The sequence below is a fragment of the Neofelis nebulosa genome, chromosome 6 (genome assembly GCF_028018385.1).
Source record: "Neofelis nebulosa isolate mNeoNeb1 chromosome 6, mNeoNeb1.pri, whole genome shotgun sequence".
Taxonomy (NCBI): Eukaryota; Metazoa; Chordata; class Mammalia; order Carnivora; family Felidae; genus Neofelis; species Neofelis nebulosa.
In genome coordinates, this window is record NC_080787.1 from 33,509,375 (window position 1) to 33,530,729 (window position 21,355).

Below are 21,355 nucleotides of genomic sequence, written 5' to 3' on the forward strand. Positions count from 1 at the left end.
GTATGCTAAATAGCCCTACTATGTGTCAGCATTTTGTTAATCTGCCGCTTTCACAATTACGCATTTGCTTTCCACAGGCGTTGATTATCCATTACATGGATGATATTCTTTTTGCTGCAGAAACGCCTACACAGGTAGAAGATCTTTATCAACCTGCTAGATTATTGTTACCCAAATACGGCCTAATAATAGCAGAGGATAAGGTGCAAACCCAAGATCCCTTCCTTTATCTTGGTGCAAAAATTCACAAAGCAACCATCGTTCCCCGAGTAATTTCCAGAAGTTACTAGAAGATATAAATTGGTTGCGACCTGCTTTGGGAATCCCAACTCCTACCTTATCTCATCTTTTCCAAACATTAGCCCGTGATCCCAACCTTAACAGCCCTAGGGTCCTCACAAAAGAGGCAGAGGTTGAACAATGGATTAAAAATCATATTCAGAATTGTCAGCTCACTTGTATTCGACTTAATGTTCCTCTTCAATTATTGATTTTTCCTTCACGTTCTCCAACTGCGGTCTTATGGCAGGATGGGGGAATCACTGAATGGCTATTTTTACCAAAAAAGGACACTAAACTTCTTACTATATATCTGAATAAAATTGGGAATATAATTTGGAGACGCCGATCCCAAGTACATGTGCTTAATGGTGGTGATCCCTCCTCTATAATTATTCCCTTATCATATCAACAAATTGATATGGCTTACCAAACTAATATACAATGGCAAATAGCCTTGTCTGATTACGTAGGGAAATTAGACAGTCACTATCCAAGGGACCAAATTTTGTCATTTCTCAAGGCTACATCATGGATTTGGCCAGAGAATTTGAGACCGGCCTTTAGCAGATGCTGACACATATTTTACACATGGAAATGGTCATGGTAGAGCTTCTATGCATGGTCCTATTTCTAAGGCCTGACAGACACCCTATACATCCACCCAAAAGGCTGAATTAGCAGCCGTTATAGAATTGTTGCATCTTGTACCTGCCTCCCTCAATGTTGTGACAGATTCACAATAAGTGTGGCTCACAGTCCTAAATATTGAAACCACACATATTGTTCCACAAAATGAATTACATCGTCTTTTTGCATTTACAGGAATTAATACGGCATAGGCAACACCCTTTACATATCACTCATATTCACAGTCATTCTAACCTTCCTGGCCTGTTAGCCTCAGGAAATTCCATTGCTGATGACTTATTCCAAGGCACCTTACAGATGACACAACAGGAGCATATGCTTCACCATAGTAATGCTCGAGGACTTGCCCATAGACACGCTGTAACTCATGTTCAGTCAAAAGACATTGTTAGTGCCCGTCCATCTTGCGAGCCCCTCACTGTGGCTCCGTACACCTCTGGAGTGAATCCTCGTGGACTACAGGCAAATGAACTTTGGCAATCTGATGTTACCCATATTCCAGCTTTTGGTAAGCTCTCTTATGTGCGTGTTACTGTGGATACCTTCTCCAGATAGATCTGGGCCACGGAATTTACCAGAAAAAGGCTATGCACATTATTGCTCATTTTCTTGAAACCTTTGCAATTCTAGGTATCCCACAATGCATTAAAACTGATAATGGCCCTGCCTATGTATCTCATAAGGTAGCCTGCTTCTTTGCAGCCCAACAAATTACTCCTCTTACTGGCATTCCCTATAACCCTCAAGGTCAAGGGGGACCTTGTTAATCAAACAAAAAGGGGGAAAAGAGGAAGGACTTAAACCTACATCATGGGAACAATTACACTGTGCCTTATATACTTTAAACTTCTTGGACACACAAGGACCCCATACATGTCCTGTTGCTGAGGTACACTGGCACAGGCAAAAAGCCACCCTTGTTTATCAGCTGTTCTATTGGAAGGATGAGAAGGGACACTGGGAAAAGGGAGAGGTTGTTGTGTGGGGCAAACGGTATGCTTGTGTCTCTACAGATCAAGGCTACCAGTGGTTATCCAGTCACGGCTTGAAATTCAGGCATGAGCCGATCCAAGCGACCTCAGTTCAATATGACTCCACTAATCAAAGATTTTCACAGAATGTCTATGCAGAAACTGGTAATTGTGCCCAATGCACCACACTCTCTTCCGAGGTACATGAGGTCGCTCAACCTCCTACTTGGGGACAAGTTAAGAGGTTGACACATGATGCTGAAAAAATATGGATGCAGACTTGCAGCCCGCAAACTCCTGCTCACCTCTTCCTTGCGATGCTCGCGGTTATAACTACTAAAGTAAGCCCTGATAACTATAATTCATGGGATTATACCCCTCATCAACCTCTCAGTCAGGATATGACTCAATTGGTATGACTCTCCCATGCTGGTGTATACAAATGACACTGAATGGACACCTGGGCCATTTGACAGCAGAGGACCACGTAGGCCAAATGAAGAAGGTACTGTTATGGATGATAATACTATAGGGATTGAAGGTCCTCCTATATGTTTTGGATATGGGAAACACAGCCTCAAAAGTCAGCCTCAAGCATGGCTATCTATTATTAAAAATGGGACCCAGCACAAACATATGTTCATACTATCAGCCCATTCTCTGATTGGCTCCAATCTTACAATTAATGGCACTCCTCCAATGTTTCTGTCTTGCGCTACTCATACATTGTCAGAATGGGACGGATGGGTGACTTGGGAGGCATGTAGATGGGAGATAGGCGAGTTCCTTTAAATACTTCCTATGAAGTGTCATTGATTGGAACCCTATGGGCTCAGCTTGCCTTAGAAATTCGTTACAAAATCTACAATGGTGTGTGCACAATCATACTATCCACACCACTGCTAATGACTCAATTGTTTGGCACAGTGGGGGATTTTCTGCCTCCAGTCCTCATTTACAACCAGGACCCTTACAAAAGCATCTATGGAAATTAACTGCTGCCCCCCACCCTTTCCATACCTGGAAGGGCACATAGTATAAAAACAGCTCCAGGAACATTTCTACTTTATCTTTCACGGTCAATAGTACCTGGTACATACGGGCTTGTGTCCGTTTGCCATGCATACTATTAAAAGGACAGAGAGTTGGGATTGATTCTGATGCCCTTATAATCTGTGTTAACTGCTCATTATACATATAAATGTTGTCTTAACAATTCTATACTCTATACTCTGTCACTGGAAAGCTTATATTTACTTACAGCACAACCTGGCCTGTGGCTGCCGCTTTGCATGTCTCAACCACGGCAACATTGTTCAGAAATGTATCTGATGGACCAGGCTCTACACTGAGCTCTTCATCCATCCCAACGGTTTGCTGGAATGCTTGTTGCAGCTCTCATAGGCATTATTGCTGAGACTGTGGCCGCAGCTACTGTGGCTGTCTCGTTGAACCAATCTGTGCAGACAGTACAATTTGTGCAACAATGGCATGAGAAATCGCACCAACTTTGGAAGACACAACGGAATATTGACAGTCGACTGTCCAGTGAGTTTGCAGACCTACAACAGGCTGTGTGATGCTGCTGGAAGGTCAATTACTGAGCCTACAAAGACAAATATTACAATGTGATTGGAACACTATATCAATATGTGTAGCTGCATTACCGTTTAATAACACTAAATTTCCATGGAATGATGTTACGAGGCACTTGCTCAGACAATCTAATGTGTCTATGGACATTCAACATTTGCAAGCACAGATACATGAGACTTTCAAAACCAATCTGGACATGTTATCTGGCTCTAAGATCTTAGAAAGTATATCAGAGGGATGAGGAAAATTAAGCCCTGTAGAGCATGTTAAGATTTTTAGCTTCTCTACTGCTATTCTGTTTGTGTTAATATGCAGTGTATTTATCTTTGCATGTACAGTCTGTGCCAGAGACGATGAGCCTGTCAACATATCGACCGACAGTTCGGGTTATGCAATGTCCTCCTACAGTCCACCGAATACAAACAGAAAGGGGGAGATGCTGGAGGACAACAGGCCAGAAGCACCGTAAGAATGTCCTGAAGGAAAGGGACAGAGCAGCAAGAAACTGAAAGCAGTTTCATTCCCAGGACAAAAGTCCTTTGGGACTGTTCGCTCTCTCCAGAAAGACGTCATCCGGGCGCCACCCTGGAGATAAGAATGTTTTGTCTGGTGCCAGATGTATTCATGACCCAGTATGGAAAACACTGCAGGTACATGACCTGACAAGAGGCCTAATACTATGTTGTATGTGCTTGCTGTTGTCAACAATTTGCAAAAATCAAATAGGCTTGAGCCAGGGGACCGAGGCTTTGGCTCCTAGAGAGTCGTAGGCCTCTGCTTTGCAATCCTCTCATAACACACCTTTAGGACCTGTCTCTCTACATATTCCACACTCTCATGTTCTTTATGTATATTATTACCAATATATGTGTGTGACATTTCATGTCTTCCTTTCCAAAGTGTTCTCTAATATTTCTGATTATCTCTTTTTTCTTATTATTTGAGTGCAGCTTACACATACTGTTCCATTCCTTTCAGGTTAACAACATAATGACTCGACATATAATCCAATAATTGCACTCTTGGGTATTTACCCCCCAAGGTGAAAACACCAATTCTTTTATTTTTAAGGTTTATTTATTTTTATTGAGAGATGGAGAGAGAGTACAGAAGCAGGGGAGGGGCAGAGAGAGAGGGAAAGGGAGGGAGAGAGAGAGAATCCCTAGCGGACTCAGTGCTGTCAGCCCAGCGCCTGATGTGGGGTCAACTCACAAACTGTGAGTGTACATGTCCACACTATGGAGCATTGTATAGACATTGAGATGCTATTTCCAAATCAGAAATGATATTTGTTTCACTGAGTTTTGAAACATTTAGAAGTAGGAGTCCAAGGAAGTGTTTCTACTTTTCGGTTTTCCCTGTATCACCATCACGGGGCTGGAGGACCAGGTGCACAGGGACACAGACACCTCAGCAATGGCACGGGCTCCTGAGCTCTCCTCTCCCGCAATCCCTCCTCACTCCTGAGCCTGACCCCTGTGGAGTCCAGGGCTGTTGAGAAAGTTCTTCCTCTCCCCACTGACACCCAGGCTTCTGCTCAGACATCTCTACCTGACTTATAGTCCAGACCCCACTCAGGCTTCTCAGTCAGAATCCACCTGAGAGCAGAGAAGTAGGGGATGTCCCCTGACCTTCCACCCCACGTGAGGCCACAGGACTAAGGAGGGAAGACCCAGCTGCCTTTCTCCACCTCAGCCAGGCCCTCCCTCGCGTCTTCTTCAGCTCCAGCACCTGGACAGGGGCCTGGACCCCAGGAGGCGCCCTCATCCCAGATGATGTTCAGTGTTTGAGGTTCTTGTAAATGTCACCCTGATACAATCTGTGTCCACCCGTAGACAAATGGCTAAGGAAGATGTGTGGTATATACACACATATACAAATACACATGATACACTATTATGCGGCCACAAAAAGGATGAGATCTTGCCACTTGTGACAACATGGATGGACAAACAGGGCAGTGTGTCTGCTAAGTGAAAGAAATCAGACTGAGAAAGACAAATACCACATGATCTCACTCTTATGTGGAACTTACAAAACAAGACAAATGAATGAATAGACAAGCAAACAGCAGAATCAGACCTATAAATACAGAGAACTCACTGATGACTGCCAGAGGGAAGGAGGGTGGGAGGATGGGCACAGTGGGTGAGGGGAGTGGGAGACACAGGCTCCAGTTATGGAAGGAACAGGTCTTAGGAATAAAAGGCACAGCACAGGGAATATCATGAGTGATACTGTAACATCACTGTCTGGTGACAGGTGGCAGCTACACTCTGGTGAGCACAGCATGGTGTAGACAGAGGGTGAAGGGCCCCTGGGTGGCAGTGGGTTCTCTGGTCATGGTCCCAGGGTCATGGGATCCAGCCCCGCAGGAATCAGCCTGCTTGAGAATCTCTATTCTCTCTCTCTCTCTCTGTCTCTCTCTCCTCCTCTGCCTCTCTTCCCTGCTCTGGCTGTCTCTCTCTCAAAAAAAGAAAATGTAATAGAATTTGAATCACTGTGTTATACACCTGAAACTAATGTAATTGTGTCTTTCAACTATATTCAAAGTTAAAATATTTTTAAAAAGAAATTAATTAGGGAGTATAAACCGTAGGAGTGTCTGAGTGGGTTAGTCATCTGACTTTTGATTTCAGCTCAGGTCATGTATGATCTCCTGGCTCTCCTGGCTCCTGGGTGTGAGACCTGCATCAGGCTCTGTGAATGGGTGCATCCTCTCCCATGGCTGCAACTGCAGAGAAAACATGCAGTTACAATAAGGCATGGGAAGGCTAAGTGAGACTGACAGAAACACAGACCTCTATACATGCAGGTTTTGTGTGGGGTGTGGGATGTGGGGTCAGAGGAGACACTGGGGTGCAAAAACAATTAATTGGGTGCGAGAGGAAAGGGACCGGACATAGAAATGAACAAAACATCCCAACATGGCATCAAGGTTGCGGGACATAAACTTGTCAGGCACCCATTAGGCATCAGGCACCATTGCCTGCACTACATGGTTCAAGACAAAGTCTCTAAGGAACAAGGAGACTCTGAAGAGTTGGAGGAACCAATTTCATGGGATCAATACTCACCAGAGGAGGAAACGTCCATCTCATCAGGCAGCTCACTACTACTGACATCGGTGTGACCCTGCTCTTCACTGAGGATCTTGGCATGTTTTCACCTGACACAAATGTGATGGCCGAGCCCTTGGGGGAACTGGCCTGCTCAGGCCTCCTGGAAGGAGACAGAGGGTAGCACTGGAAGACCCCAAAGTAGGAAGGCAGCCAAAAGGAGGGACGAGGGTGTAATGTACGAAGACATAGGAAATCAGGGGCTGGGAGAGGACACTGGGATGTCCGTGTGGGTGTGCAGCTTACCTGATGCAGGTAGGGGTGGGAATCCCCAGGCCAGTGGTAGTTGATGGCAGAGTTCACTGGCTTAATGTCCATGCCTTGGCCACATAGGTTGCTAGCCACAAGAATTCGTTATTGAAGACCTTTAAACTACTGTGACCAAGAAAGCTTTTGTCAGAAAGACAATCATAAATATGTTCACAGTCCTTTATCTCAGGGGTCTCATTTCCTCCCAAGGACACAAGACATCTTTCCATCTCTCACTCACATCTCCTCCCAGGGCATCCCACAATGAATGGCAATAGCTGGCAAGTTCTGCTCCACCAAGAGCTGGGCAAGGTCAATGCAATGCTGCACAGACTTCACAAAGATCTTGCCTGTGTGTGGAAAGTAGGGGGATGTGGGCCCATGGGTGTGTGTGTGGAGGGGAGAGTGACAATGTACCAGAGTGGGAGATTTCCGGAAGTATACCCTCCACATGAATCCTACTAAGTCCCTCTTATTCCCCGCTACATGATTCCTTTTTTCCTCTAAAGATAATTACTCTTCCTTTCTCTCCTTTGCTTCACATTTTCCTGAGCAAATCGGCCTCTGAGGAGATACAGAGAAGAGTAACCAAATCTGGCAGACATGTTAGGAGACAGGAAGGAGTACTCCATGACAAAGGGATAAGTATTGGAACTAGGGTCTGGAACGACCGTGACCGATATTCCGGCTTATGAAACATTAACCTAAGACCTACCCTAATTCTGGGAGTAGTTTTAGTGTCAAAAGTTGCACAATCCATAAGCTGAGAGAAAGCTTCTCCTCAGGATGTGATACAAGAAGAAATAAACATATTTAAGAACACTAACAGGGCCAATGTATACTGGAATATTTAAGGATTTAAAAGTCCTTCCAGATTTTTTTTAAAGTTTATTTATTTATTTTAAGACAGAGAGAGACAGAGTGAGTATGAGCGGGGGTGGGGTGGGGTGGGGGAACAGAGACAGAGAGATCAAGAGAGAGAATCCCAAGCAGGCTCCACTCTATCAGTGCAGAGCCTGACAGAGGGCTCCATCTCACAAACCATGAGATCAGGAGTCCTACCCTTTAATTATTATTGATGGATGTTAGCTACTTTAAAATATGGAATTAAAGACAGAAGAAACAGCAGTCCTCAATTGGGAACTGGTCTGACACTGACAGCTGGGCCTCAGTGTGGTCAGAAGCTGGCTGACACTGGGCCATGTTATTCCTGTGGGAATGAGCCAGTCATCTCACAGAACATCGACAGCACACAAGGAGACTGTGAAACCATGACAAAACTTTGTCCAATTACGGACAAAAACAAGGCACCGTACGACCCACAAAATACCGAATATCTCCCTATGCTGGTTACTGAGCAATCGCTGCTTTTACCATTACTTTGTTTATCTCAAGTTTTTATTTAAATTCCAGTTAGTTAACATACAGTTTAATATTAGTTTCAAGAGTAGAATTGAGTGATTCATTACTTACATACAACACCCAGTGCTCATCACAAGTGCCCTCCTTAGAACCCATCACCCATGAAGCCCATCCCATTTAAACTGTGATCCACCTAGAAGCTTGACAGCTTCTCAGTACTGACCACCTTGTTTGTTGGGATTTGTGATATTAAAACAAATGACTTAAAAAAATTTTTTTTTAATGTTTATTCATTTTGAGAGAAAGAGAGAGACAGAGTGCAAGCAGGGGTAGGGCAGGGAGACAGGGAAACACAGAATCCTAAGCAGCCTCCAGGCTCAGAGCTGTTAGCAGTGTCCCAGGCGGGGCTTGAACTCACGGACCGTGACATCATGACCTGAGCCAAAGCCGGATGCTTAACCAACTGAGCCACCCAGGTGCCCCAAAACAAATGACTTTTTGAGAATTCAATTCCACTCTAATCAGTGTTGGAACACCTGTATTACTTAGTGAAACAACACACAACATGTTATTTAAAAACATTCATGCATTAGTACAAGATCCATTCCATGTACAGATGGGCCTATGAATTTAATGTAACAGAGAAAGACACAGTCAATGATACTGTTTCAGGTCCCAATTTGCAAATAACCTCACAGAAAACACACGGTGTGTAGTTTTAATATAGAATCAAGGATGAATATCCATAATTATCTGAAAAGGTTGTGACACATGCTATTTTTCTATATGTGGTCAAGGACATAAATTTTTTCATCTACTTTAGCCAAAACAACACAATAGATGCAGAAGCAAATCTGAACATCCAGTGGTCTTCTAACGAGACAGACAAGAAAGAGGCTTGCAAAAATGTAAAATGCAACAAAACCACTATTCTCACTGCCCCTTTTATTTGGGAACATGTCACTTCCCATACAAACAATATTTCTGTTTTCATATGATTGAAAATGAATTAATAAATATTTGAACCTGTTTTATTCCTACTGTGGTAAATAAGGATCGATAGAATCCACAGGCACACAGTTATCCCTGGGATCCTCACTAATTTGTAAGACTGTAGAGATATCCTGAGAACAAAATGCTGCAGAATCAGTGACTCACACAGCTCCTGATCCAGGACTCAGGGACACAGTGTGACAAAGAGCGCTCTGTGCAGTAGGTGAGGCGCCCAGGCCAAGTCCCAGGTCCCCAGGCCCGCCTCTCAGGGACTCTGGCCCCAGGGCGGCGTCGGGGGCGGGGAAGCCCAGTGTTGGGGAGCCCCCATCTGCCCTGGTTTCACTTCTCCCTGTCACAACCTGTGTCAGGTCCTTCTGCCTGGATACTGATGACGCGGCCTCGTTTCACACTATTAGTGTCTGGTTTCAGAAGAAGCCAATCAGCGGCACCGCGGTTCCGGGGTGTCAAGTATCAGCACCCGCTTCCTGAGGCTGACATTTCTCCCCAGACCCCGAGGATGCGGTTCGTGATGCCCCCAACTTGGCTCCTGCAGCTGTCGGGGGCCCTGGCCATGACCCAGACCTGGGCGGGTGAGTGCAGGTTCTGGAGGAAAGGGACTCTGCGGGGCAGGAGCCAGGAGACCGCCCGGCGGGGAAGCGGGACCCATGGGGACAGCGACTGTCCTCCGCCCTGGCCTGCCCTCCCCCAACCCTCTCGGACTCCGCCCTGCTCTCCCCAACTCGGGTCCCCCTCGCCCTGCCCTCCCGTCCCCCTCCCCCTGGGACCCGGGCCCCGCGCGGGGAGGAGGGTCGGGCGGGGTCTCAGCCGCTCCGCGCCCACAGGCTCCCACTCCCTGAGGTATTTCCACACCGCGATGTTCCGGCCCGGCCTCGGGGAGCCCCGCTTCATCTCCGTGGGCTACGTGGACGACACGCAGTTTGCGCGGTTCGACACCGACGCCCTGAATCCGAGGTCTGAGCCGCGGGCGCCGTGGATGGAGCAGGTGGGGTCCGAGTATTGGGACCAGGAGACGCGGAACGCGAAGGACAACGCACAGAAATTTCGAGTCAGCCTGCAGAGCATGCGCGGCTACTACAACCAGAGCGATTCCGGTGAGCGCCAGGGCCCGGGTCCAGGTCACGACCCCCATCCCCACGGACGCGCCGGGGCCGCCCCGAGTCTCCGGGTCTGAGCGCAGCCCCGAGGCCGCGTGACCTCCGTCCCACGACCCTGGAAGAGTCCGAGGGAGCTTATAGGCGGTTTTACTTTAGGTTTCACCTTAATCACTGCTACTCTGGCGGCGGGGACAGGATCACACAACATCCAGTGGCTGTATGGCTGTGATATCAGACCGAACAGCCCCCTCCTCCGCGGGCAGTCAGGTGTCCTATGACGGCGCGGATTACATCACCCTGAACGAGGACCTGGGCTCCTGGACCGCGGCGGACACCGCGGCGCAGATCACCCGCCACACGTGGGAGGTGGCCTGTGCTGCAAAGCACTACAGGAACTACCTGGAGGGCGTGTGCGTGGAGTCGCTCACCAAATACCTGGAGATGGGGAAGGAGAGGCTGCTGCGCGCAGGTACCGGGACCTTGGGGCCTCCCCGATCTCCCCTCCACTGGGGCTGGCTGCCCACGAGGAAGGGAAAATGGACTCAGTGTCACGACAGCGCCCCTCCCACGGGTGGGAAGAGGGACATCCGCTTCGGAGTTCATATGCCTACTAGAGACTGAGTCACCTTGAGGGTGATTTTCTCTATAAAGGACAGACAGGAATCCAGACTCTCCCTGGGATGCCTGTTGAGATCATCCCAGAAATAACCCATCAGCAGTTCCCTCTGACCCTGGCAGCCACCTTGTGAACCATGACCTTCCCTCTCAAGGCCTTGATCTCCTTGAGAACATCTTTGGAGATCTGACTCCGGGTTTTCTGAATCATTCACCCTCCACCACAGTCAGAACTATAGTGTGTTCCCCACTTTAGATCTGCAGCCTCCCACCCGGGCTCTCTCCCTGATTCCAGAACTTAACAAGGATCAGGAGATCCCAAAGGCTAGACTGCTGTCTGGGTTTTGTGCTTCTTCCATCCAGACCAGTTGTCCTGTCCACCTCAGGATGGTCACGTGGATGCAGTTTCAGTGACCCATAAAGCTAAACCACAGTGTGGATTCTCTGTTTCTTCTTCCTCAGAATCTCCCAAAACACGGGTGACCCACCACCCCATCTCTGACCGTGAGGTGGCCCTGCGGTGCTGGGCTCTGGGCTTCTACCCTGCGGAGATCACCCTGACCTGGCAGCGTAATGGGCAGGACCACACCCAGGACACAGAGCTTGTGGACACCAGGCCTGTGGGAGATGGAACCTTCCAGAAGCGGGCGGCTGTGGTGGTGCCTTCTGGAGAGGAGCAGAGATACACATGCCATGTGCAGCACGAGGGGCTGCCCGAGCCCATCACCCTGAGATGGGGTAAGGAGGGTTTGGGGTAGAGCCCCGTGTCAGGGAAAGCAGGGCCCTTCTGGAAATTTCAGAGTCAGGACTGAAGCCAGAGGTCTGGGCCCCTCATCTTCCTTCCCTTTCCAGAGCCATCCTCTCAGCCCTCCATCCCCATCCCGGGCATCATTGCTGGTGTGGTTGTCCTTGTGGTCACTGTGGTGGTTGGAGCTGTGATCTGGAGGAAGAAGTGCTCAGGTAGGAACAGAGTGGGGGGATCTGAGTTCTCTTGTTCTGATGGGGGGTTTCCTAGGTAGCATATTGTCCTGCCTGGTTCCTGGCAAGTTCCATCCACACACATGTAGCTGCCCACTCTGGAGCCATTACTAACATTCACTTTGTAGCAAAGCACTTGTGAAAATGAAGAACAGATTTTCACTTGGTGATTCTGGAGATGGGGACCTGATTCCCAGCAGTGACAGGACAGAGAGGAAGGTCCCTGCTCCGGACAGACCTCCAGCAAGTGGTTGTCCTGTGACCCCACCCCTCCCACCCCCTCACACACACCTGTTTCTTCATGTATCCAATCTTGTCCTGGGTCTTCAGTCAGAATTCTGGAAACTTCATTGGAGGTTGCTCTAGGATCCCATGGCCCAGTTGTCCCAGGTGTCTAACATGCTATTTTCTTCCACAGGAGGAAAAGGACCAAGCTACTCTCATGCTGCACGTAAGTATGGAGGAGGTGATCCCTGAAACCTGGGATAGTGTAGACAGGACCCCATGGGGATTTCACCCCCGCCCATAGTTGCTCCTTTAGTCTCAGCACCTGTGGCTCTGATCTCATCTTGTTTGTTCTACCCCAGGCGATGACAGTACTCAGGGCTCTGATTCATCTCTAATGGCTCCTAAAGGTAAGACTCCGGAGGGCCTGAAGTGGGGAGGGGTGGGTGCATTAGGTACATGTTGACATGTGGGGGGCTGTTGAGAATGTGGCACTTATGTGACTGATCTAAATCTGTTCATGATTAATTTTTTCACAGTGTGAGACCCACTGCCCCTCAGGGACTGAGCAATACAGGATCTGTTCACACTTGGTGCCATCGAGATCCCCTGACTTCCTGCAGATGGTGTCAGAATGTGTCTGCGTTCCTATTAGCATATTGTGAGGACACAGGAGACTGGCCCCCCCTGCCCACCATGACCCCTCCCCGTACTGATTCCTGTTCACTTTCTGACCTGCTTTCCTGTTCCAGCAGAGTCCGTGCTGGACCGTCTCCGTCCCCGTTTTTTTTTCATGTTGGGCCGAGTACTGACGCCTTACTTCCCCACTGAAAATGAGAATCCAGATATGAATTTGTGTTTTGTAATTCTTGGCATGTGGGGATGATGAGGTAATAAAAGAGAAGGTTTGTAAAATTGCAAGAGAAAATAAATGAAAGCCCTGAGAACCTCCCAGAACCCGCTGTTTCCTGTGCCGTGTCTGTTGCAGGTGGGGACAGGAGAGGGCTGGAGGAGCCAAGCGTGGACGGGGCCTGTGTCCAGTCGGTGCTCAGTGCATCCTTGGAGTGTCGTGCTCCCTCCTCAGCTGGGTCATGTCTCTGCTCCTTGTCCTTGTCCCTTCTGTGGAACCTTGTCTCACCAGGACCGTGACGTGGACGTCACCTGTCACCAGGACCTTATAGAGCAAGAGCTTCCTGTGACTGGGTCAGCCCAGGCTCCATCCTGGGTTGTGACCTCAGGCCCATCTTTTGGGTGTTTTTTTTCCCCTTGTTTCTATGGAGCATCAGGCCTGTTCTTGCTCGTGTGTCCGAGTTCCTGTCTCCTTCTCCCCAGATGACCCCGGTGGTTACAGCACCAGGAGTCCTTTGGGCTGTCGTTCTGCAGGCCTAGGTGGGCCCTGCACACTGGAGTCTCTGGGATTTGGAGAGATGAATTTTCACATTCATCCATCTCCTCCCTCTAGAGTTGTCTTCTGGATTATTCTTTACATCCTGAGGTAGACAGAGAGGAATCTGGGAGTTTCTCATCCTTGTTCAACTTCAGTTAGTTTCTACCTTCCCTGCCTCTCTGCCCCCTCTTCCTGTCCTAGTTCTAATGATACTGGTGCTGGTTCCCATCCATGTTCATGGGTTTATAAAGCAGGGTCTAATGTAGATTTCTATTTGGTTGGAGAAAGAGCCCCATAGAACCTAAATACAGTGATTCTGAAGACAGGAATGTAACTGTGTGCTGTGCTGTTTAGGGGATACACTGTGGGAGGGGGGAGCTGAGCAGAGAGAGGGAGGGGCAGCCCTGGGGTAAGTAGAGGCGGCACTAATGGTGAGGTGGGGGCACTTTGTGCGGGAGCTGCCACGGACGGGCTGTGCCTGAGGCTCATCCAGAAGACACAAGTCCTCTCCGCTGACCAATCGTTCCACTGATAATGTCGTGTGCCACGTACAGGACCTGCTATTTTTTTCATCTAGGACACCTCAGTAAGTAAGAAAAGGCAAACGTGCTGGTCTTGTGGAGACTATGTCCTAGGGGTGAGGGACAGACTCCACTTGACCCTGGAACAATGTGTGGATTGAGGACAATGACCCCATTGTGCAGTCAGAAATCCAAGTATAACTTTTGACTCCCCTGAAACTTAAATATTACCACTAATAACGTAGTGTTGATAAGAAGCCTTACTGAAAAATGAACAGTCATTTAACACATATATTGTACATTATATGTATATGTAACATGTATTCTTACAATAAATTAGGCTGGGGAAAATAGTAAGAAAGCATAAGAGAAAGTGCATTGACAGCACTTGTTGTAAAAAGGTCCACATATCGGTGGATGTGCACAGTTCGCAACAGTGTAATTCAGAGTCAACTGTATATTGTATAAATGTGGTAAATAAGGGAAGTATTTAAATTGTAAATTGGTTGGGGTGCCTGGGTGGCTCAGTCGGTTAAGCATCCGACTTCGGCTCAGGTCATGATCTCATGGTTCGTGGGTTCGAGCCCCACATCGGGCTCTGTGCTGACAGCTCAGAGCCTGGAACCTGTTTCAGATTCTGTGTCTCCCTCTCTCTCTGCCCCTCCCCCACCTGTGCTCTGTCTCCCTCGTCTCAAATATAATCATTAAAAAAATACAAAAATAAATTGAAAATTGATAGGTGCTTTGAGGAAGGTGATCCAGAGAGTTACCTGTGCGGGGACAGGGAAGGTGGCTACTTTTATACGGTGGTAAGTGTGAGCCTCATTGGGAAGGTGACCTCTGAGAGATGTGCAGGACACAAGGAATTGTTGAAGAGTATGTCTCAGGGAGTTCTTTCCAGGCAGGGGAACCTCCAGGCACACGCACTAGGGCAGGAGCGTGTCCTTGTTCAAGGAAGGGTGAGAGGCCACTGTGGCTGGAGCCGAGAGCATGTGAAATGCACTCAGATGTCTAGACTTTAGGATTAGAAGGCTTTTGAGTTTTCTCTGAGTGACGTGGAGTCACTAGATGGTGTAGAACAGATGGTCCACCTGGGACTACTTCTCTTTAGAAGCATCTGTTTACTGCTGTGCAGAATCGAGAGGTGAAGGGCGGGAGACCAGTACGGAAACTGTAGGAAACCAGTGTAGTTTCCAGGAGGGGGGATGTTGGATTTATTTTGGGGTTTGAAGAGAGAAAGTAACAGGAAGTGGCTGTAGTCTGGTTAGTGTGTGTGTGTGTGTGTGTGTGTGTGTGTGTGTGTATGTTCTGGATACATTTAAAGATGAACTTTGCAGCATGTCCTAATGTATTACTTCTGGGTTGTGAGAAGGAGGAATTAAGGACAGCATCCAATACTTCAGACTGCAAGAAGAAAGGGGGGGTGTCTTCCAATGAGACAGGGAAGATTTTGGAAGTAGGACATTTGGGGAGCTGCATCACAGGCACCCAATTTAGGAATGTCGAATCTGAGATTATTAGAAATGCAAGCGAAGTTCCATCTGGATATAGAGTACAGGGTGGGAGAAATATCTAGGTTGGAGGAATAGATATGGAGGTGACCCATATAAATGATGCTTAGAGCCTTCAGCATATGGGGTCACCAAGGGGTTGATGGCTATAGAAGAGAAAGGAACAGGACCAAACCCTGGACTCCTCAGTTCTAAGCAAGTGATCAGAGTACATGCACATACTGAACAGTTCTGGTTCTACATCTAGAAGGCACATAGACCAGGAAGACCCAAACTTCATTGTCCACTGGAATTTCCTGGACTTAGGAAGAGCTACACAGTCTGCAATAGAGCATGAGATTCTGGGTTTATAACAAGGTTGGTGCTGCTGCTGGTCTTCAGATCACACACCGAGGAACAAGCACATAAAATAGGATTCCCACATGGCTGTGCCTCAGCCTCTCCTGTGGGGCCTATTAAATAAGTGATTCCTGACCCCCCACCTCCCCGACACACGCACACACTCTAAGATGGTAGGTCGAGGGGGACACCTGAGTATTTTTAACAAAGCCACAAGCAATCCTGGGGTTCCACCAGGGTCACTGAAATCATTGATGAGAGCCCTCCTTGTGGGAAGGAGTCTTACATCCATATTTAAATGGGTGTTTTTTAGGAAGACAAATGCAAGATATGCTGGAAGAAACAGTTTCTCTCCCATGGGGCACGTCAGGTGGCAGACAGAGGAAGTGGTTATCAGCTCAACATAAAATGTCTGAGATACTAAGTGTAGATCTTAAATGTTTGCACCACACACACACACACACACACACACACACACAAGTTACTGAGACATGATGCAGGTGTAACTGACTCTATGGTGGTAATCGTTTTGCAGTATACAAATGTATCCAATCAAAACGTTGTGCTCTTAAACTTATAAAATGTTATATGTCAATTCTATCTCCATGAAAGTGGAAAAAAGTACTGAATCCTTGCTCTCTACAAGTGGATAGATTATAGATAGATTCTCACTCTTTGTTTTAAACAACAGAGTCCAAGTTGTTTTAATTGAAACAATATATATTTACTATAATATTTACATATTTGCTATATACATATACATATATGTATATATAGTCAGGGAGATGTATAATATCCATTTTAAATGTGTAATATAAAATATAAATTATATTTAATAAATGCTAAAATGTCTTTTAAAATAAATATAAAAAGTATAAAGCAAAGTATATTTATACTTTATGAGTATATATATTTATAGGTAAATGTATATCATGTATATATTTACTTAGAGTATTATGCGTCATTTATTTCAGCCAAGGCTACAGAACAGTCATGAGGCCAATGGCCAGGAGGAAAATCCATAGACCCACCCTAGGTCAAGGCCCAAATAAGAACCACTGTCCATGGTGCTGGTCACAGATGCCACTGTTCACACCACTGGTCCATGAGGCAAGGACTGCTATGGCTACTGCTCCTGGCAGGTGGATGACGGGACTGCCGCTCACATCGCCTGTGCCAAATGCATCAGCACTGTCCCAGCTTCCCTGTCTCCACATCCTGAGTCAGAGTCTGGTATGTGGTCACCTCGCTGGTGGAGTCTTAGGCCGTGTCCAGCTGCAACAACGTTGGCATCATGATTTTGCTCTGGATTCCCAGGGAGTGATCACCAACTTTGTTGGACTTGAACTCCTCATTTATGCTACTCTCTGCATTCCCAGCCATAGCCTTGTGAGAGGCCATGCATTCAGGTGTTTCCCAAAGTCACCCTTGTTGTAGACAGACTCTAAGATGACTCCAAAGTACCCATCCCCTTGTATTCATGCCCTTGAGTGACAGCCAATGTGGAACAGAAGCTGGTTATAGTGACTTGCTGGTAACAAATAGAATAGGGTGAAGTCATACAAAGTATATCTGGGAACACCAAGCACAAGACATGAGGGACCTGGAGTCAAGTGTGTCCAGGTGGGACGTCAAGCCAGGCTGGGGAAGTATGGGTTTCTGATGGAAACAATGACAAATGACCCTGCATTCCTTTCCCTCCTGAGGGGTTCTTCTATAGACCTCAACCTGCACAGCCACTGCCATCAGATGGCATGAGGAGGAGGAAAAAGGTCACCAGCAGTGATGGTCATCATGGCTGGAAGGACAGGTGAACTCTGTAAACAGGACAAGAAGAGAAGGGAAGAAACAATGTCTCCCAGAGGTAACACCTCGGGAGCCAAACACGCCCCCAGGGCAGCCCCATGACCAGAAAATGAGGAGGAGAATGGTCTCTAGTCTTCTTGTGATGCCCCTGTGGCCCAGCTCTCCCTTCCTCCAACCCAGGACACTGTCCCAGGGAACCCACATTGGTGCACCCTGTGTATATATCTCTGCTCATCTCCAGAACAGACCACCATGGCCACCCACTCCTGGAAGTCCTCCTCCCTCTGTATGTCTTAGTTCAGTTGCATGCAGCAGAATCCAGCTCCAGTGGGATGAACGGGACACAGCTTCTATGTGTCTCCCATGAGTGAGTCAAGCCATCCATGGCTGTGAGGGTATCTCTGCCCCACAAGGCTGTCCAGGCATGCAGCTTCCTGTGACCTGCGAAGTTGCCCTTAGTAGCATGAGCCAGAGTACCTAAGACCATGTCCATGGTCCATGTGCCATGTAGAGAAAGCAGGAAAAGAGGAAGTTTTCCTCCTTTCAGGGCAACACCTACTACTTCATTCTGCTTCACCATAATGGCTGGAATGTAGTCACACAGATACACATAGCCTCATGGGAGGCTGGTGCATGAATCTGGTTTGAATCTGAGTGACTCTGTGTTCCCATGACTCTATCACTATGGAATAAGGATGATTTTTGCTCTACTTAAATTTTTAAAAATGGATAGGATGGAGGGGGAAATTTACTGTTCACTCTGTACTCCCTTATGTTATACAAAGTTTTTATATCTTGTGCATGTCTCAGTCAGTTGACATGAATTTTGAATTACCAAGAAAGCCTACCTCCATTTAGCAGACAGATATTGGGCAATAGTAGAGGGTCAGCTCTCCGCTAGGCCACAGTTACAGAAATAAAAAGGAATTCACAGTGAGGTGAATAACCTGGTAAATGCAACTAGTATAATGAGTTCTGGGAAGCACCCTCCAGACAGAAGCTTCTTGAGTACCTACTGTGGGCCTGGTGTTGTGCCTCATGCTAGGGACAAAAAGAAGATGCAGGTACATACCTTGTGACATAAATGTCTCCTGCTGATGAGCTTCTGTGCCGATCCCTGACTTTCCAGGAACCCCACCTCTGTGTCTTGTCCCTGTGTGGGAATGAGCTGAGACTTGGAAAGAGAAACTTTGCCCATTTGGTCCAAAAATTAGTGAAAACGTTTAGGTAGAGAATACTAACTTTCTTATGTAACTGACTCATCAATACAAAAGAATATCATTAAGAAAGTAAATGGATGAAGGGAAAGTAACCAACAAAGTGGAATCACAAGAAGTGACTTTGTGGGATCCTGTATGTGGCAAACTGAAAGAAATTGTGGGAGACCAGGATTTGCCTGGGAGCATGACACAAGAAGGCAAAAAGAAAAAGTTCAGTTTAGTGATAATGCTTTCCTAGAGGTTTAGAAGGTCTGACAAGTCCAGGGTGAAGTGTTCAGAGAAGATGACCTCTGAGGCTCGACAAAGTTGAGACATACCTTTCCAAACGATAATGTGAATCTTGTATCTAGAACTCTGCTTTAATAACACAGCTCAGCTGTGCAGTTCTCTTCTCCAACAAGACACTCAGAGTGATAATCATCTTGTTCAGTGATTGGGCACCTGTGTACGAATCCACCCAGTTTAGAGAATGTGGTACCCTCCATTCCTGCCATCTGTCAACTGGAACACCCTCATGCACACAGATTCTATAATAAAGCCCAATGGGCTCCACCTCTTGGTACACTGGCCTTGGGGAGTCTCCTCCCACTGAGTGTGGGTGGGACCTGGAAATCCTCTAACCAATAAAATGTGGCAGTGGTGATGTTGGATCATATAACACCTCGTCAGTTTTCTACTATCTGCTCAAATTACAAGCTTTGCTGAGGCCAGCAGCTGCATTAGAAAGACCAGAAACTGATTTCAGTGTTCTGTCTACATCCAGCAAGACACTGAGGCCCCCAGCCCAACCAACAAGGGAACTCTCAGTCCTCCCCCAAAGGCAGGCTTTCCATTTCTTGAAGACAGACATCCTGTTTTCTCTTTACAACATGAATGTCAAGTTCTTTGCTCTTCCTGCATCTGGGAGGCCCCAGGAGTGAGGAAAGGCAGGATAGGAGGAAGTACCTTGAGGAGAGTGAGGCTAGACTTGGCCTCACCTCTCACCTTGGAGAGCAGGTATCACTAGGAGGTCACTTAGAAACAGAAGACAGGGACAGCAGGGATTAGAAGGACATGAATGGCCACCCCCCTGTCTCTCAGGCCTGCACAGGGCTGTGCTTTTGGGCTGTGAATGGAACAGTGATGAAGAAACTCTGCCCCAACCCCCCATAGCTGGTCTTTCCCCCTCAGCATTGTGGACAGCCCACCTCACAGCCCAGATGCACACACCATGGACTCCATACAGCCCAGGTATGACCCTCTCTCCCACCATCTGCAGCAAACCAACTCCATCAGCCATGTAGAACCAACTCTTCTGTCACTTCAAATGTATGGGCTTACTTATAGGGACTGTGAGAAATGCATACTCTTCACAAGACTCAGTGCTGGAGGAGGAGAAGCTGTCAGAGCCACAGAATGAGGTGACTCAATGCAGCAGGTGAACAGTGTCCAAGAATGAAAAACAAAACAAAACAAAACAAACAAACAAAAAACGGTGGGCTCTTGGGCTCAGGAGTCTGACTGTTTTGTTAGAATCATGGCTTAGCCAATTGAGTCATGTAACTTCTGAGTGATCTTGATTTCCTTGCCTATAAATTGGAATTGATAGCTTTCCCTATCTCATGGGACTATTATGAGGTTGAAATGAATCAATTCATGCAAATCCCTTACAAGAACTCTGGGGAGGAAGAGAGTTCCCACCAATGTAGCTCCTGTTTTCTTCCTCCTACATGACAAGTACCAGTTCTTCCTGTCACTCATCAGCCTGAGCCCCTCTCACTTCCTGCAGATGAAGAGCTGTTCTGTCACGTTATCCCATGGGGTGGTGGTGAGGCAACCATGAAATGGCCAGTGTGGAGGTACAGTTGATGAATCCTCAGAGCAGTGGGTGCCCTCTCTCTCTCTCTGTCTCTCTCTCTCTCCCATATGTATGTTCAATTATACACATCTATACAAACCTCCATACACAAATACCCATACACATTTCTATGGGATTGTGAACCCACCCAGACAGACAGACACACATACACATAACACACTCCCTTCACATTTGCCATTTCACCCTGGGACTGGCTCACTCCCACTTCACCATTTTAAAAATTTTAGTATCTTGAGGGAGAAACACCAGAGAATATTTGTCTCACTAGAAAGAATCCCACTCCCTAGGGACTCTGGTACTTTCTGGATCTCAGCATGCCTGCTCCTGGAGCTCTCCTAAGTGAGTGGGAGATGTGACCTTAGATTGAGATCCTGGAATCCAGCGGCAGCCATGTGCACTGCCCACCTGGTATTGAGACTCTGGGGGTCCAGCAGGTCTTCAGCCTCTCACCTTCTTCTAACTGCTCTCCCACCCTGGTGTGCCCCCCACCCCCAACCCCAGGCTTTGCTACACAGAAGGATGTTGCCACATTACCTTCAGAATGAACAGGACACTGAGGT

General features: G+C 47.3%; 3 protein-coding genes, 2 long non-coding RNA genes and 1 pseudogene across 7 annotated transcripts in view; 3 read left to right on the forward strand and 3 right to left on the reverse strand.

Moving 5' to 3' along the window:
* Positions 1–13,110, forward strand: part of LOC131515330 (DLA class I histocompatibility antigen, A9/A9 alpha chain-like) — a 114,256-nt gene extending 101,146 nt beyond the window's left edge. Inside the window, exon 9 of the transcript XR_009263562.1 lies at positions 12,758–13,110. The gene's annotated coding sequence lies outside the window, so the exon portion shown is untranslated. The remainder of the gene's footprint in view (positions 1–12,757) is intronic.
* LOC131515327 (class I histocompatibility antigen, Gogo-B*0101 alpha chain-like) overlaps positions 1–21,355 on the reverse strand; it is a 554,762-nt gene that overhangs the window by 446,672 nt on the left and 86,735 nt on the right. The window lies entirely within an intron of this gene.
* LOC131515329 (class I histocompatibility antigen, Gogo-B*0101 alpha chain-like) overlaps positions 1–21,355 on the forward strand; it is a 113,492-nt gene that overhangs the window by 62,163 nt on the left and 29,974 nt on the right. Inside the window, exons 7-8 of one of the 3 annotated variants that reach the window (XM_058736101.1) lie at positions 12,516–12,563; positions 12,693–13,110. The exons of 1 other annotated variant lie outside the window; for it this stretch is intronic. In XM_058736101.1, the coding sequence (XP_058592084.1) occupies positions 12,516–12,563; positions 12,693–12,697 (53 nt within the window). In that variant the 3' untranslated portion in view covers positions 12,698–13,110. Of the gene's footprint in view, positions 1–12,515; positions 12,564–12,692; positions 13,111–21,355 lie in introns of those variants that run through there. One more of the 3 variants, XM_058736099.1, reaches the window with a different exon arrangement.
* LOC131515350 (uncharacterized) overlaps positions 1–21,355 on the reverse strand; it is a 110,275-nt gene that overhangs the window by 59,873 nt on the left and 29,047 nt on the right. The gene's annotated exons all lie outside the window — the stretch shown is intronic.
* On the reverse strand, positions 4,790–9,606 carry LOC131515352 (uncharacterized). The gene is made up of 2 exons (XR_009263588.1): positions 6,863–9,606; positions 4,790–6,719 (listed from the first exon to the last, which is right to left on the reverse strand). It is a non-coding gene; the product is annotated as an uncharacterized LOC131515352 (long non-coding RNA).
* On the forward strand, positions 9,644–11,577 carry LOC131515337 (patr class I histocompatibility antigen, alpha chain E-like; annotated as a pseudogene).